General features: G+C 35.2%; 1 protein-coding gene across 15 annotated transcripts in view; it reads right to left on the minus strand.

Annotated features, from left to right (window-relative positions):
• The window catches only part of Numb (NUMB endocytic adaptor protein), a 148,664-nt gene that overhangs the window by 30,137 nt on the left and 102,035 nt on the right, over window positions 1-16,492 (minus strand). For 12 of the 15 annotated variants that reach the window (XM_010645442.3, XM_010645439.3, XM_033766670.1 and 9 more), the window contains 2 exons: window positions 7,381-7,455; window positions 738-770 (listed from right to left, as the gene is read on the minus strand). In XM_010645442.3, the coding sequence (XP_010643744.1) occupies window positions 738-770; window positions 7,381-7,455 (108 nt within the window). The remainder of the gene's footprint in view (window positions 1-737; window positions 771-7,380; window positions 7,456-16,492) is intronic. The other 3 variants (XM_033766673.1, XM_033766675.1, XM_033766672.1) reach the window with 1 other exon arrangement.

The raw sequence follows: 16,492 nt of genomic DNA on the forward strand, positions 1-16,492 counted from the left end.
CTTAAGTTTGGTTTTTAGGGTATTTTGTTTGTTTGTTTGTTTTTAAAGATTCTGGGGATTTAACCCAGAGCTTTGTGCATGTTAGACAAGCACTCTTCCACTGAGCTATATCCCTGGCCCTCATACCTTGAATTTTAAGGGTATCTGAAGATTAAGCAGTTATTATTAGAAAAGCATTTACATAACCTTCCATGTGACACGTATTTCGTAGATTCATAATTAAGATTGTCTTAAGTTAGCAACTTAGGTTAAAAATCAGGAGGACCCCTAATTGTAAGTTTACATACTTTTACTTATTCACCTTAAATTTAACTTAGATGAAAAAAGTAACACTGAATGCAACATTTGGGGTATCTTAAATTTTTACTTGAATTTAATATTTCTTCCCATTTCTCTGTCAATATTGGACAGCAAGTAAAATAAATCAGTTAAAAATACAGCTAATATAAACAGAATTTTTCAAGATAAAATAAAATTTAATTCCTAGTACTGAAGAGATAATGCTCTTAACTTACTTGACTCATTTTTGGATTTTCCTAGAAATCATCAGAGTTAGTATCAAAGATACAGGTAATACCATAGATATCAACTATCTGATCCATTAATTTCCATATACAGTCAAATCAATCCTGTTTTATACAGAAACCAAAACTACACTTTTTTAAAAAAAGTATGTCAGTGCTATACTAGGGGTGTAACTCCTTATATAGCAAGCATGAACATGGCATCAAACTTACTTTTCCAAAGAAGCCTTTGAAGAACTTCCTTTCCTGGAGGAACAGGGGGACAAGTCGAGTGCTATTATTGTATGGGCTAAATGTCCCAGGGTTTCACATCAATAAGCACATATAGAAGATGGGGAAAGGGCAAAGTCGGGAAAAGGAGGGAGTGAGAGTTTTAAAGAGTTATCCATACCAGGTGTGACAAGGAGAAAGGAAGGTGCAAGAAAATGCAGGGAAACACACTGCATGGCCTAAGAATCCACAGAAAGAGAAGAAATCAGAACCTGTATTCATGCAACTAATTTAGTAATCTCTATTTGCTTTTAAAACAGAGATTATCCAAATTTGGCAGCAGAGAAAAAGATGAGGATATGTTGGCTTGGTATGATTTTGCATTTTAAATTCATAGAAGTGAGGAGTAAATAGAGGACCGGTTCTATAAACATTTTTCAATTTAAAATCAGTGGCAGCTAGGTGCAGTGGTGAATGCCTGTAGTCCTAGCTACTTGGGAAGTTAAAGCAAGAAAATCACTTGAATCTCGGAGTTCAGGGCCAGCCTGAGCAACACATAACAACCTGTCTCTTTAAAAATAATATTAAAAAAATCAGTGGTCAACTATGGCCAACTATGTGGAAGTTACCAACTAAAATTCAAATGACTACACAATCACATAAAAATTGCAAGAGGACTGGGAAAGTACCTCAGTGGTAGAGCTCTTACCTAGCATGTACGAAAGTCCTAGTTTCAATCCCCTACCACCACAAACAAAACAAAGTTGCCACACATAAAATTAAATTAGTATATATCAACAGTCCTGGTAATATTTTTTTCTTACTGAGTCATGATGTCACCTAGAGAAGCCCATTCTATGTAAGGGGAGCTTAACCACTGGCTTCCTATTTCCCTATGCATTAGTATCAGTTGGTATGTATTTTTTTGTGCCGATTCATTCTACAACATAAACAGGGAAATAACAGATATGTTTTATTCTAGGCATACTATAAATCACCTATAAAAAACACAATGCTAAGGTTTACACTGGAGCTCAGAAAACATAACAGAACCAAACATGTCTGCAGGCCACAGACAAAGTTTAAGAATTAGGGTTTTGTTTCCTTGCTAGCCCCCCTCTCTCTGTTTGGTAGTACCAAGGATTTAACCCAGGGCCTCATGCATGCTAGGCAAGCACTTCTACATCCCAAGCAACATCTGGACTTTGCTAAACTACCTCCACAATCCCTTTTAATTAATTTTGAGACACGAACACTTTAAATTGCCTAGACTGGCCATGAATTTGTGATCACTTTGCCTCAAGTTCCAGAGAAGCCGTGATTAAAGGCATGCACTATCACATTCCACTTTTCTTTATAAATGCTGTTATTTTAATATAAAGAAATACGCATTGACAATTTTAAATACACAATTCTGAAACTAGAAAAGAGAAGCATATCTATTTACGGTTCAACCACCAATTTTTAAGCACTGTTCATAAAAACCAGACACTAAAATTAAGCTCTGAAGAATTTAGTAAAAGTAAGTGGGTTCTATCCTACCCAGCCTAGCTTAACTTTATATTTCCTACCTGGGATTTAACTGGATTTTAAGCCATTACTATTTATAATTATCAATTTTTATTTTCAGATAAATCTCAAGGAAAAGACAATTGTACTGAAGTTTGACTCTGAGACAAGTTATAAACTCATTCAATACTTTCAAATATTGGAAAGTTTGTTTTTCTCTAAGATATGAAGTCACAAATAGCATCAAGCATTTCCACAAGATATTCTGAACTTAAACTGGAATAATAATAACGTAATTGTGGCAGTTGTTATGACAGTAAGACTAAGGCTATTTCTGCTGCCAAGTTTGGTGGCCCTAGTTTTAATAAACTATGAGTAACCATAAGCTTTGAAGGATGCAGCCAAAGTTAAAAGATCCACCATTCTTGAGGGATAGGAAGGGAAGGAGATTTGTTAATATTTAATATAGCTCCTAGAAAAGCTCTTGTTAAATATGGGACCCTCCTCCTGGACCCCAGGTGTTAATGAAAAAAGTTGACGTGCAAAATGCATAAAGTTATTAGATTAGAGAATATTAATGTTGTTTTTTAAAAAATTAAGTTATTATGATTCTTTTACCTGCTAAAACAAGAACATACATTAAAACAAATATATCAAATAGTGAATAAAAACCCAACATATTAGAAACTGGTAGTATAATGAAGCTAATAATCTCAAACCAAGACAGAGGGAAAGACATTTAAGAGACAATGGGAAGAAATGACCTTTAAAAATAAAAGGCACTTTGGACCAGTGTGAAATAAGAATAACCAAAAGCTTGAAATAATATTTACAAAACCAACTGGTAAACAACACTCCTCACCCTGCAAGTGACTATGCCATGCAGGCAACAAAAATAGGCAACAGCCACTTCTTTCATTTATCTTATATAATCTAAATACTGCAGTAGTTGAATAGTGAAATTATGTCACAAAGGAAACGAGCTGAAAATAGCTATAACACTATGTATAGAAAATGTAAGAATTTTAAAAACATACTTATGCTCTTAGGAGCATATTTCTGAAACTATCTTATTTAGTGAGGGCATATTTTTCATTTGAGAATATAACATATGCAGATAGCTTCCAGCTGAACTTAAAGTAACTTTAAATTATAAGGGACTTATACTTTACTTAGGGGGAAAAAATCCCCTTACATAACTATACTTGCATATTATTTTCTTCCTTAATTCTCCACAAATTTAAAAAGTACTAGAAATGTTAAATGTTTATAAAGGTTGTTCATATGATAAATTTAAACTATTTGGTTTGCTACTGAACTATACAATTCTTTAAATTTTGAAATTCTGATATTCAAACTAATTCCAAAGATGTTGTATTTCTATAGGCTTTGCAGTCCTATATTTGTTTCCATTTATGATTAAAAAGGAAGCTTTATGATTAAAAAGCAAGCCAACAAAAAACCTCCCGAGACACAGCAGTTGGTACAATTTTAGTATCTCACAGAGCAGGCTGAAGATCCTCAGGGATTTTTGTTAGAAGAATGTTGGGGCCAAGGGGAAATGACACCTAGATATTTCTATATAGTAAAAATGTGAAAGGAAGACCAAAATTATGAATCTTCGTGGACTAGTATGATCTGAGAACAACATCCTGAAGACTTCCAGCTTGCTCCAAGATTCTCAGTATAGCACTAGAAAGGGTATTTATAGAAGGTAGAAGTTTCACTGAGCATAATAAACAGGAAGTCTATTCCATCATCCAACAATTCAGCTGCATTTTTCAGTAATACATGTCTGCCAATGCAAAGATATCCAAGTCTCCTTTCCTGGATGGTCAATTTCTAACTTCTTGATGACAGTTCAGAAGTGGTCGATTTTCCATCAAAGTTCAAAAGTTTAAGTATGTTCAGAAAAGCAATCATCTCTATATTATCTGTATCTCTCTCTATAGCAATATCTACCTGCCTACCTACCTACCTATCTTCCTTTCAGTCATACAAGACTACTGGGAAATAAGATCTGTGGAGACATGCAAAATGGTTTTTGAAACTTTAAAAAATTATACATATGATTTTGAAAATTACAAGATTTAATTTGACTACATATTGAGTAGTTGATACAATACTATGTATGTTCATTCCAGAAATAGTTTTTGAGTCAGCTACTATGTGCCAAATATAGTTCTAGATATAGGTATAATTTTTAAAAAGAGGAAATAAAGAATAAAAAATGGCTGGAGGTATAGCTCAGTGGCTGCTATACGATGCACAAGGCCCCGGGTTTGATCCATAGCACTGCAAAAATTTAAAAAACAAATGAAATTTTTAAAAAATGGCAGTTTAGCAGCTATTTCTGAAGAATATAAAAACTATCTAAATAGTCCTATGCCTCAAGTAAAAATGCTTATAGTTAATAATCTTGGTTAAAAAAATAAAAAGTAACAAAAAATCCATTCAGTTAAAAAAATTAGTTTTAAAACTGAATGGTTAAGTAATACCTAACTGGAATTCCAAAGGATTTCAGTTAGATCTTTGCAAAAGGGAAGGGGGCCAAGAGGTAGGGGGCAGAAGGGAGTAGAGGGAGATGATAAAAAGGACAAAGATGTTTTATGTCCATGTACCAACTCCCCACAAGAATGTAATCACTATGTATTATAAGCATGTACAATAAAAAACTAAAAACTGAAAAAGATATTACTTATGGATATCTGGGTTCATTTGTAAATTATATAATAAATATGTTACCTATATAAACATATGCTTCTTATGAAAAGAAAAATTTCAAAACTACACAGTTGGACTGTGGTGCAGGTCAGTGGTAGAGTGCCTGCTTGGCGTGTGTGAAGTCCTGGGTCTGAGCCTCAGCACCACAAAACAAAAAAAGAATTAAACAATGAAGAGGACTATATCCTCATTAAACGACTAAATACCATTCTTCAAAATCTTTTGGATAAACTTAAGCCTTACAGAATGAATGTGAAGCCATAATCGGAATGAGAAGATTCTCTAAAGACTTACTCCACATTGGCCTTTTAATCCTAGATAAGATTTTAATAATTATTTGTAATTTGTTTCAGGTCCATCTAGTCTGTTTTCTATTCCATCTGTTGTTTTCAGTCAGTAGTAACATAGTCTCAAAAGTAGGCCTTAAGTGGGGCAAGACATTGGATTTTTTTTTCTTTTTCCTTTTGGTTGTGGTAGTAGGGAAGGAACCCAGGGAGACCTGAACTATCTCCAACCCCACCACTTTTAAGACAGGGTTTCTCTAAATTGCCCAGGCCAACTTAGTACTTGTGATTCTCCTGCTTCAGCTTCCCAAGTGGCTTGGATTACAGGCACGTGCCACTATATCCAACTTTAAGATGTTCTTAAGATAAATTCATTTTATTATTCTTATAGGTGAACTAAAAATTATTTTGTAAAAGAAGAAAATGAATTTTTATTTTTCTTTTAAACTGGTTTTGATAAAAATGGAAAATTATCTGAGACTGTACTTGAGAAATATATTTAGATAATGTGGCAAGTCTATCAATTACAGTTTTCATGTATAACAGTACATAGATATAAGTCTCAACATTATAGATGAATTGGAGAGGACAGATAAACTAGGAAGGGCTTCATCATTTAAGAATTTAGTCAGACCCAGTAATGAATGATGTAATCCCAGGTACTCAAGTGGCTGAGGCAGGAGGATGGTGGTCCGTCTTAAAAAATAGAAAGGGCAGATGTAGCTAAGCGCAAGGCCCCGGGTTCAATACCCAGCACAGAGAAAAAGAAAAACAAAACAAAAACAAACAAAACTCCCAATTCAAATGACTAAACTATGAGGTAAAGTATATACACAGGTATACACGAATGTATATATATATGTAGGTGTACTTGTGTCTGTATTAAGTTACTGTTATTATTTAGTCTTTGAACACTACCAGTTATTTTTCTTCTCCTTTCCTTTCTATAACAGATTTAGGCATTTGTTCCAGGATAAAATTTACCTGAGAAATTTAAAAATTTTATAAATTTTATGTTAACAGATTATAAATAAGAGGAAATACAGAATACATCAGTGGTGGCAAACCTATGGTACACGTGCTGCAGTGGGCTGTTTATATCTTTGAAAGCTCTAAAAGGTTCGCCATCACTGGAGTATACCAATAAACAGAGAAGTTTAGTTATTAAGCAAACTGAAAAATAAAGCACTAATTAGTTGTCAAACTTGTGGCAGCCCACCATACCAGCAAACCCAAAGCAACATGTATTTAATGGTGTTTGGGGCAAGGGCATGCAGAAGTAATGCTTCAAGCTTTTGCAGCAAAGTGGGGAAAGGCCATGTAATGGAGAGAAGGAAGGTCTGAAGAGGGCTTTCACAGTCTTTTCACAGTCTGTTCCTCAAGCCTATCAAAGTATGAAATTAGCACTTTTTTTTTTTTTTCTCCTCTCAGTACCAGGAATCGAGCTCAGGACCTTGAGCTTGCAAGGCAGGTACAACACCCGTGAGCTACATCTCAGGCTAAATTAGCACTTTAATTTGAACCTTTATGAAACCCAGTCTTTCCTTTTGTTAAAATACAGACATGTGCCTCGGATGTGTTCTATGGCATAATAGGCTAAGGAAACATTATCCTGGAAAGTTGCTTTCCAGTCCAAGAGTGTTAAAGTTTATGTAAAAGGCAGTGGAAATACACTGCTTATGCTAGAGGAGTGTGGAGAAGAAAACTGGGAAGAGCGAGCCAAAATAATCATGAAAACTGCCCCTCCTCCCCCAAACATTATCAGGCATCAGCATGTATCTCCTATTTTTTCTGGAAAACTGTTTCCTATAGAAAATTTAAAATCAGCAATTGTAACCCATTTGTCTCACTTAAGATTTAATTGTAATGATTTTATCTTGATTTTAGAATATTATTCTGTCAACTTTCATACCACTTGCTTCATATAAATTGTAAAGGCACATTTTAGATGTTTGGCCAAAATTGAAGAGGTAGGATAACATGAGATGTTCTTCTTACCAAGCCCACATCTCTGGCCTTAGGAGAAACACTTCTTTTAGTGGTATAGGATTACTAAAATTTACCGAGTACAATCTTGTAAAAATTACTGATAGTATACAGATCAATACTGGCAACCATCAAATACATACAGCTTTCAGTCTTTTTACAGCTTCTTCACAGATGTGCATTCCTCTCGACTCATCAACTTCTACATGGCCAAGGTACTGCAGAAAGAAGAAAATAAATTAGTGCTCTTGCTGTTTCTTGAGTAACTACTACATGGTAGGTATTAGGTGGTAGAAAATTGAAATTCTTACACTGAAGAAACTCACAGCCACTGTAAAAAAAGTCAATCTGATTTTACTTACCCTTGGTATCTTTATATGAATGAGATGTGGAATAATTATATCGAGTTGTTACAGGGGAGTAAATCAAAATAGGGTATGATAGGCACTAAATGTTATTGAAATCTATTGGCTGTGAAGCCTAATATATGTGTAGCCTAATACAGTAATGGTGTCCCACTACTATATAATGGTGTGGGACACTATTACTTCATCTCCTCTACACATAAAAATACCACCAAGACAAAGTATGTATAAATATCATGAAAGAGCACAAAGAAAAACATGCTGAAGAAATAACAGTATTGTTATGGAGTATATAAGAACAGGGCAGATAACTAGAACAATTTTAAAGAAGGTGGTGCATTTAAGTTTTAAAAAATGTGTAGCCTTTGGGCCAGGGACTTAGCTCAGTGGTTCTACCACATGCCTCACAAGTGCAAAGACCCAAGTTCAATTCCTGACACCAAAAAAAAAAAAAAAAAAAAAAAATTGTGTAGCCTTTGCCTGCCTCGCAAGGTCTGGAGTTCAAGCCCCTGGTACCAAAAACAAAACAACAAATGTGTAGTTTTTGAAGAAGGAGAGACTGGAAGGTTAGGAAATGATTATAGATGGAGAAAATACATAAACAAAGTTATGAGTATATAATAGGATAATTATATGTCAATCAGCCAAGTGCGCCTCTTGGCTATAACATGAGATAAATTTGGGAATTTGAGTGCTGAAGCAAGGAGCATGCAGAGAGCTAATAAAGATTTGGGGGGGGGGCAAGGTAGAAATATGATTTAAGTTACACGTTAGTAGGGGACTGGTCATAGGTTAGAAAAGCAGAAAGGATGGTGGCAATACCATAAATACTTTTTAAATAAATCATAGGGTCTGGTTTGAAGGAATATACATTGGTCCTCTCACTGAATGTAACTTGAAAAAATCTGTATAGAATGCATGGAACAGCTTATTTGAGGTAAACTGTAGAAGGTTAATCAAGAAAAACACTAGAATTCAAAGCATCACTGACATGGCAAGAAATTTATTCCCGCCCCACCCAAACCTCTTTGGAACTTCCATCTAGAATTTAACTTGTATGTATAAACTTAACAGCCAGAAGTCCAAAAGTGAGTGCTGGAGCACAGAGGGAATTCTGAAAAATATCTCTAGTTCTAGCTTGAGGACCAGGAATGGGAACTCATACTCAGAGAGTAAAGGAGTCTCAGTCCAATAGTGACAATAGTGACATGGAGGAACAGAAGTAGCAAAAAGTGAAAACCTGAAAGAGCCACACTTGAAATGGAGGGGAACCATGATTCCAGGAAGATGGAGCTAACAACCCTCTTATATTCATTCATTCTCTCACCTCCCACCATTTGATCCTAAATTCAAATGAAATTGTGAGAGTATGAAATAAAACAGAATGATCAAAGAACCATAGGACCAGAAAGAAGAGTTCCAAAGACCTAAAACATTGATAAAAGCACAGGGAGGGAGAAGCTTGGAAAAGTGATGCCCAGAATTCATTTATAAATCTGTGGGCTTATCCTGGAGTTGTACAGGTAAGAATCTGATGCTAATTAGCACATCAAAGATTTTCAGAACTGAACCAATGGAGAGGCCACTTACTTATTAGTTTCTAAGCTGACTAATGGGTGGTGCATACATAGGATGGTATTTTTATGGCTTTCAAAACTAAACTGGTTCAGGTTGAGCACCTTTAATCCAAAAATTTAATTTGCAAAACCTGGAACTTTTTGAGCTATGTCACCACAAGTGGTAAACTCCATGTGATATGTTGTACACAAAACAGAGATGCACTAAAAATACAGCATAAAATTATTTTTAGATCATGTGTATATAAGGTATAGTATGAAACATAAATAAGTTTTATCTTTAGACCTGAGTCCTCTGTCTAGGATGTCTCAATATGAATATGCAAATATTTCAAAAATTTTTAAAAATCAAAATTAAAAAAAAAAAACAAAAAACTCTGGCATCAAGCATTTCAGATAAGAGCACTTAGCCTGTATCAGAACCACAGTCCATAGAAGGCAAGCTGAATTTGCAGCCTGAGCCTTGACTGTGTTCTAAAATAAAATATAAACATTCTTGGGGCTAGTATTAAAACACTCCCCTAGAATGTTTAAGGACCTGGGTTCAGCGGGAATGGTGGCGCATGCCTATAATTCCAGCACTCTGGGAATCTGAGGCAGGAGCATTATGAGTTCAAGCCCCACCTGGGCAACTCAGCAAGACCCTGTTTAAAAATTGTTAAAAAAAAAAAAAGCCAGAGTAGGGAGTGGAGTGAGGATGTAGTTCAGTGGTAGGGCTCCCTTGGGGAACGGAAAAAAGACTCTGAGTTTAATCTCTTGTACTCTCCCAAATCTCTCTATATGATTTAAAATAAGACACAAGCCTTATAACACAATATCCAAAATACTTGGCATGAAAATGCCATATTCACCAATAACAATACTATACATCTATATTATCTAACAAAGATTTTAAAGCAGGTATTATAAAAATGTTCAAGGAAGCAGTGTCTCAACAGAGAAAATATAATTAAAAACCAAATGGAAAGTGATAAATTACTGAAACACACACACACACACACACACACACGTGGGTGTGCACCTGCACAGATTGAACAGGAGAAAGGAGGTGACAAAAGCAAAAGTCTATGAGCTTGAAGATCCATCAACTGAAACTGAATTATATCTTGCATCAAACTCAATGAATAAGAAACCAGATGCCCTGCCCCTTAGGTCTGAAACAAGGCAAGATTGTCCTCTCACTACTCCTATTCAGCAAATTTGTGTTTAAACTTTAGAGATTGCACATATTTTGGTTTTGTAGCTCCTTTGTATGCTTATACATTATAAATAAGAGGTCAACAGTGGTTGAGAAGTGAGCATGGGAAAAAGAAAACAGTATTTACCGATCGCCTCCAACATGCTAGTGACCTAGAAGTTTTTTTTTTCCTTTCCCCTTTGGTAGAAATGAGGACTTTTGCAATGAGCTACATTTCCAACCACTTTTAAATTTTAAATTTTGAGACAGAGTCTCACTGCCTTGCTAAACAGCCCATGCTGGGCTCCAACCTGTAATCCTCTTGCCTCAGCCTCCCAGAGTGCAAATGCCCATTTATTTCCATTTTCCCTCCCACTCCCAGTCTCTTCAACTACCAATCTGTTTTCTTTATAAATTGCCTTTTAAAGGGTGTCACATAAAGAAAATCATCTCCCAAAAAACATGTACAATGAAGGAAAAGGGGGGAATAATGTATCTGCATGTACAAATCTGCTAAAATGAAACCCACTATTCTGTATAACCAATGTGCATTAATAAAAATGTGGAAAAAAAGAAAAATTTCCCCCTTTGCCTTTATTGTGAGTTTGAGCCTTTACTGTACTGGCTTATATTTCAGTAGTATAAATTTGAGTCATCTAAGTTGTTGAGTGGAGTGTATCAGTAGTTTGTTCCCTTTTATAGCTGAGACAGTATACTGTCTGTATGTATCACTAGTCTGTCTACTCACTAGATCAGGAACATCTTGGTTATTTCTGTTTGGGGTCTAAGTAAAACTACTGCAACTATGTTTTCATGTGAACACAAGCTATGTATTGCTGTATCACATGGTAATTGTATGACTAGCTTTAACTGCTGCAATCTTTCCCTGTGTCTGTATCATTTTACATTCCCACAAACAATGTATGGGAGTTTTAGCTGTTCCACATCCTCACCAGAAATTGTATTGTCAGTTTTCCTAAAAAGCCATTCTAACAGATGTATAGGGGCATCTCTTGCAATTTTAATTTGCATATTCCTAAAGACTAATAGTATTGAAATTCTGCTTATGCATTTATTCACATCTTATTTGATCAACTACTTGTTTGTCTGTTTAAAAAAATTAATATTAAATAGTTTTCCTGTTGGGTTTTCAGAGTTCTTTATTTACTCTGGGTTCAAGCCTTTTTTAGACATGAATTGTAAATACACAACTCTTCCAAGCCAATGGCTTGTCTTTTCGTTCAACTATGTCTTCAGCAAAGTTGAAGTTTTCATTTTGATGAGGTTATTTTTTTTCTCCAATGCACTGTGCTTCTGATGTTCTATCTAAGGAGTCTTTGCCTAATTCAAATCCCTACGCTTTTTCCATTAAGTCCCCCAGTAATAGGAAATTTGTTATACTTAATAATAAAACAAGATATTCCATCTAACATAAATAAAACAAGAGATTTATAAATATAGGAAAGCAACAGTAGAACTAAAAATAACCTAATGCAAATCTGGGTGAAGAAGAATCAAAAGACGACAGAGGGACGAGCAGGTTAAATCCTTTTCCTTTATGGGAGAAAATAATAATTAAAAATGGTAATTTAAGACTAGATAATAAAATTGTACTATCTAAAGAAATTAAACATTACTAATGTAGAAGCAAACAAAAATGTTTAAAAGTATCACCTGGAAGAGTAGACATGTTTTTAACCGCAAGCATTATGGTTAAAAAAGGATTATTTTGAGAGAAAATTTTTTTAAGTTTAAATTATTTTAATAAACTGGGTTTAAAATTATATTTCTTTGGAAAATAAGCCTTTAACATGCAGATCTTTAGAGGACAGTCAAAATACAAATTGTAGCAATAGTTAATTTCCAGTGTTAAAATTTCATTATGGAAAAACCAAAGAAATGAGAAATGAGGGCAAAAACTACAATTTGGAGTTGGCATCCAAAAATAACAATAGTAGCAGCCGCATTTATTGTACACCTACTATGGACCAGGCACTATAGTATTTTTAATAGTATTTACTTAATTCTCAGAACTCTCATACTAGGTAGGTAGAGACCAGCCCCATTTTACAGATAAAGATAATGAATGAATCTAAGAGAAGTTTAAATAATTTGCTGAAGGTCATACAGCTGTTTAATAGCAAAAGCCATATTTCAAATTCAGGTAGTATTGTTTAAAAATATATGCTTCTGAAGAGCTCTTAATGCCTGTCTAAAATTTTATTACAAAGGCAGAGAAAGACATGAAGCAAGTAAGTTATAATACTTACTTAGCAAGATCACTGTTAACAACATAATAATAGTTTGGAAGGAGACAAAATTGGAAGCAGGAAGAAAATCAAGAGTTCTTGGGGCCAGGATTTAGCTCAGTAGTTCTACCGCCTGCCTTGCAAGCACAAGGACCCGAGTTCAACCAGTACGAAAAACCAAAAAACAAAAAACAAAACAAAAACTAAAAAAAAAAAGAGTTCTTGTAATGATCTAAGGGGGAAAAGTAGATCAAATCAATGACAGCTGGAAAAAGAACAAAATATTTTTTTCTTTATTGTCTGATTCCATTTGTTTCCTATGTTAGAATTCTATCATGTTCCTCAGCTCCTCTACTTTTTAAAAATCTGTGTCTGCTCTAGATTTATCAATCATGTCTTGCACTATGGACACAATCTCTATTGTTATCTGAGAAATTATTTCTGATTTCATTTTTTTCCAGATCCTCTTTTGTTGCCAGTTCAGGAAGTCCAGGTGGTTTGAGTGTCAGAGTGACCCCTCTTGTTGCCCCTTGGGGTGCCTTACGTGATCTGGAAGTCTGGTTTTGAGACTTGTTTACGTGTCTTCTCATTTCAACAGATGCAGCCTGCTGCGCTTTTGTTGAGGTGACTTTTTGTTCATCCAGTGGTCTTTAATTCTCAGGAAGCCACTGAGCAGCCTTTTTTCTGCTGCTCACCAGTGCACCAAGTCCTGGTTCAGAATGGTGGCCTTTTGGATCCCTGAGCTGCCCTGTTGCCTGGGCAGGCTTCTGGCTGGGGCCTGTGCATGCTTGGGATGGTATCTAGACATGCCTCTGACTAAGGTCTGCCCCCCCGTGTAGCTGCTGTCTGGGCCTTTGGCTGGGGGCTTCTCTGCATGCCAGTTCCCGCTGTCTAAGCAGGCTTCTGGCTAGGGTCTGCATGCACTTAATGATGGTATTAGGTGAGCCTTTGGTTGATGTGTGTGCACCTGTGCAGCTCTTTTCCAGGTGGGGCTTTGGCTTGGGCCCAAGGGAAAGGGCAGGGCAAGGCCCTGGGTGGATCTGCAAGTAGCCTTGCAGCTCTGGTTCACACTGTTGCTCACCGGGATCTAGAAATTCTGTTTTCTGATTGACTAAGCCTATTGGTAAAGCTTTCCACTGAATTCTTTATTTGGTTTATTCAGCTTTTCATTTCTAAGATTTGTGGATGGAAAAAAGAACTGAAAGCATTTTCTCTAACATGAGGAATGAAACAAAGGTGTCACTGTCATAACTTCTGTTCAATGCAGTACCTGGGACTTTTAGGATGTTTAAGCAAGAGAAAAATAAAATAAAAAGGATACAAATAGGAAAGGAAGAAGTCAAATTATTCCTATTTGCAGATGATTTGATCCATTATTTTAGAAGACTAAAAATGTCACCAAAAGACATCTAGATCTAATAAATTGAACGAAGTGGCAAGAGATAAAATCAATATACAAAAAGCCATAGCTTGTCCATATACCATTAATGAACCCACAGAAAAAGAAATCAGGAAAACAATTCATTCACAATAGTATCAACAACCAATCAACCCACCACAGGAAGCAACCTAACCAAAGAGGGAAAGGACCTCTACAATGAAAATTATAGAAACCCAAAGAAAAAAACTTAATATGACACAAGAAAATAGAAAGACCTTCCATGTTTATACCTCAGCAGAATTAACATTGTTAAAATGGCCATGTTACCAAAAGAGATCTACAGATTTGACGGAATCTGCATCAAAATACCACCAACAGTCTGCAAAAGTAGAAAAGGCAATCTTAAAATTCACATGAAAAGATTCAGGAGTCAAAAGCAATTTTGAGCAAAAAGACCAATGCCACATAGCCATAGTAACAAAAACAGTGTGGTACTGGTATAAAACAGACACAGAGACCGAGAGAACAGAATAAAGGACACAGAAACAAAGCCACACAATTATAGGCATCTGATTCTTTACAAAGGGAACTAAATCATATGTTGGAGAATAGACAGCCTCTTTTAATAAATGGTGCTGGGAAAACTTGATATCCCTATATAGAAAATTGACACTATAATTCATCTTTTACCTGGTGCAAAAATAGTCTCAACATAACATATCAACATCACTTTAAAATGAATCAAAGATCTGAAAGTATAATACCTGAAACTTTGAAACTGCTGGAAGAACAAAAGAAGAGGGAAATACATGAAGTCATGAGCACAGACAAAGCCTTCCTGAACAGGACTCCAAGAGCACACGAAATCATAGCAAGAATCTGCAAATGTGATTACATCAAATTAAAAAGCTTCTGCACAGCAAATGAAACAGTGGAATGAAGAGATAGCCTACAGAATGTGGAAAAAAACTTGCCAGCTAATCTTCTGACAGGATTAATATCCACAATAAAGAACTCAAAAAAGTTAACATAAAAAAAAGCCTATTCAATAAATGGGCAAATGAACTGAACAGACACTTCAAGAGAAGAAGTATGAATGGTCAGTAAGTATATGAAAAAATGTTCAACTTCTCTAGACACCAGGGAAATGCAAATCAAAGCTACCCCAAAATTCTATTTACCTCAATCAGAATTCTATCATTACGAATACAAAAAATAAATGCTGGCAAGGATGCAGAGAAAAAGGAACTCCACTGTTGGTGAGAATGTAAGATTAGTACAGCCACTATGGAAATGAATATGGAGCTTGCTCCAAAAACTAAAATAGAGATGCCATTTGTTCTAGTTTTATTACTCCTTGGCATATTCCTGAAAGAATTAAAGTCTGCATACTAAAGAGATACTTGAATGCCCACATTTATTGCAGCCCAATTCACAATAGCTATGCTATGGAACAGCGTAGGTGCTGTCAACAGATGAATTGATAAATACAATATAATCTTATCTGTCTGTCTGTCTGTCTATCTATCTATCTATCTCATAATGGAGTACTATTCAGCCATAAAGAATGAAATCATGTAATTTTCAGGAAAATGGGTGGAATTAGAGATCATGTAAGATAAGACAGGCTCTGAAAGACAAACATTGTATATTTTCTTTTCATTTGTGGAAGTGGGAAAGGCATGTTAGAAAAGAAGAAAGGGGAGGACAAGGGACAAGGGGTGGAAATGATCAAAGTATGATATATGCATTATGAATCTGCATTAAAAAACCCCATGTTTCTGTTGAACTAATAAGTACCAAAAAAAAAAAACCCCAAGAAAACAAAAGCCTCAGCTCTAAGATACTTCTGAGATATGAAGAATGAATATATATAAAAGGATTAAATTCTAGTATTCTATAGCACAGTGACTACATTTATAATAATTGTTTTTTGTTTTGTTTTTGTACTGGGGATTGAACTTGGCCCCTTGCGCTTGCAAGGGAGGTGGCGGAAGCACTGAGCCAAATACCCGGCTTATAGTAATTTATTGTATATTTCAAAATAGATAAAGAATTTTGAATGTTTCTAACATAAAGATAAATATTTGAGGAGATACATATGCTAATTGCCCTGATCAGGGCACACTGTGAAAATATGACACTGTACCCTACAAATATGTACAATTACACATTGATTAAAAATTTAAAACTTAAGAATAAGTTTGTTATGATGTAAATGTAACTAGAGTTGAAATTAAGATACCCACCTTTATGACATAGATTGTAAATACAAAATAATTGCTTTCTTGGACTATGCAACTATGACTTGGGCAAGTAGGATTTTGCTCCGGTCCTAGTCAATAACAATCAGTGGTGTGTGTATGTGTGTGTATACAGGGCTGCTCCCTCTGGACATAAAAGGTACTTCATTACTCTTTAGATAAGTGAAGGTATACATTATTCTTTGGGGCACTGGATTCTGTACATTAACATTTTATTAAAAGCTTTATGCTGATATTTATAA

The sequence above is a fragment of the Fukomys damarensis genome, unplaced genomic scaffold (assembly GCF_012274545.1).
Source record: "Fukomys damarensis isolate Sample0158 unplaced genomic scaffold, DMR_v1.0_HiC HiC_scaffold_21, whole genome shotgun sequence".
NCBI classification, from domain to species: domain Eukaryota; kingdom Metazoa; phylum Chordata; class Mammalia; order Rodentia; family Bathyergidae; genus Fukomys; species Fukomys damarensis.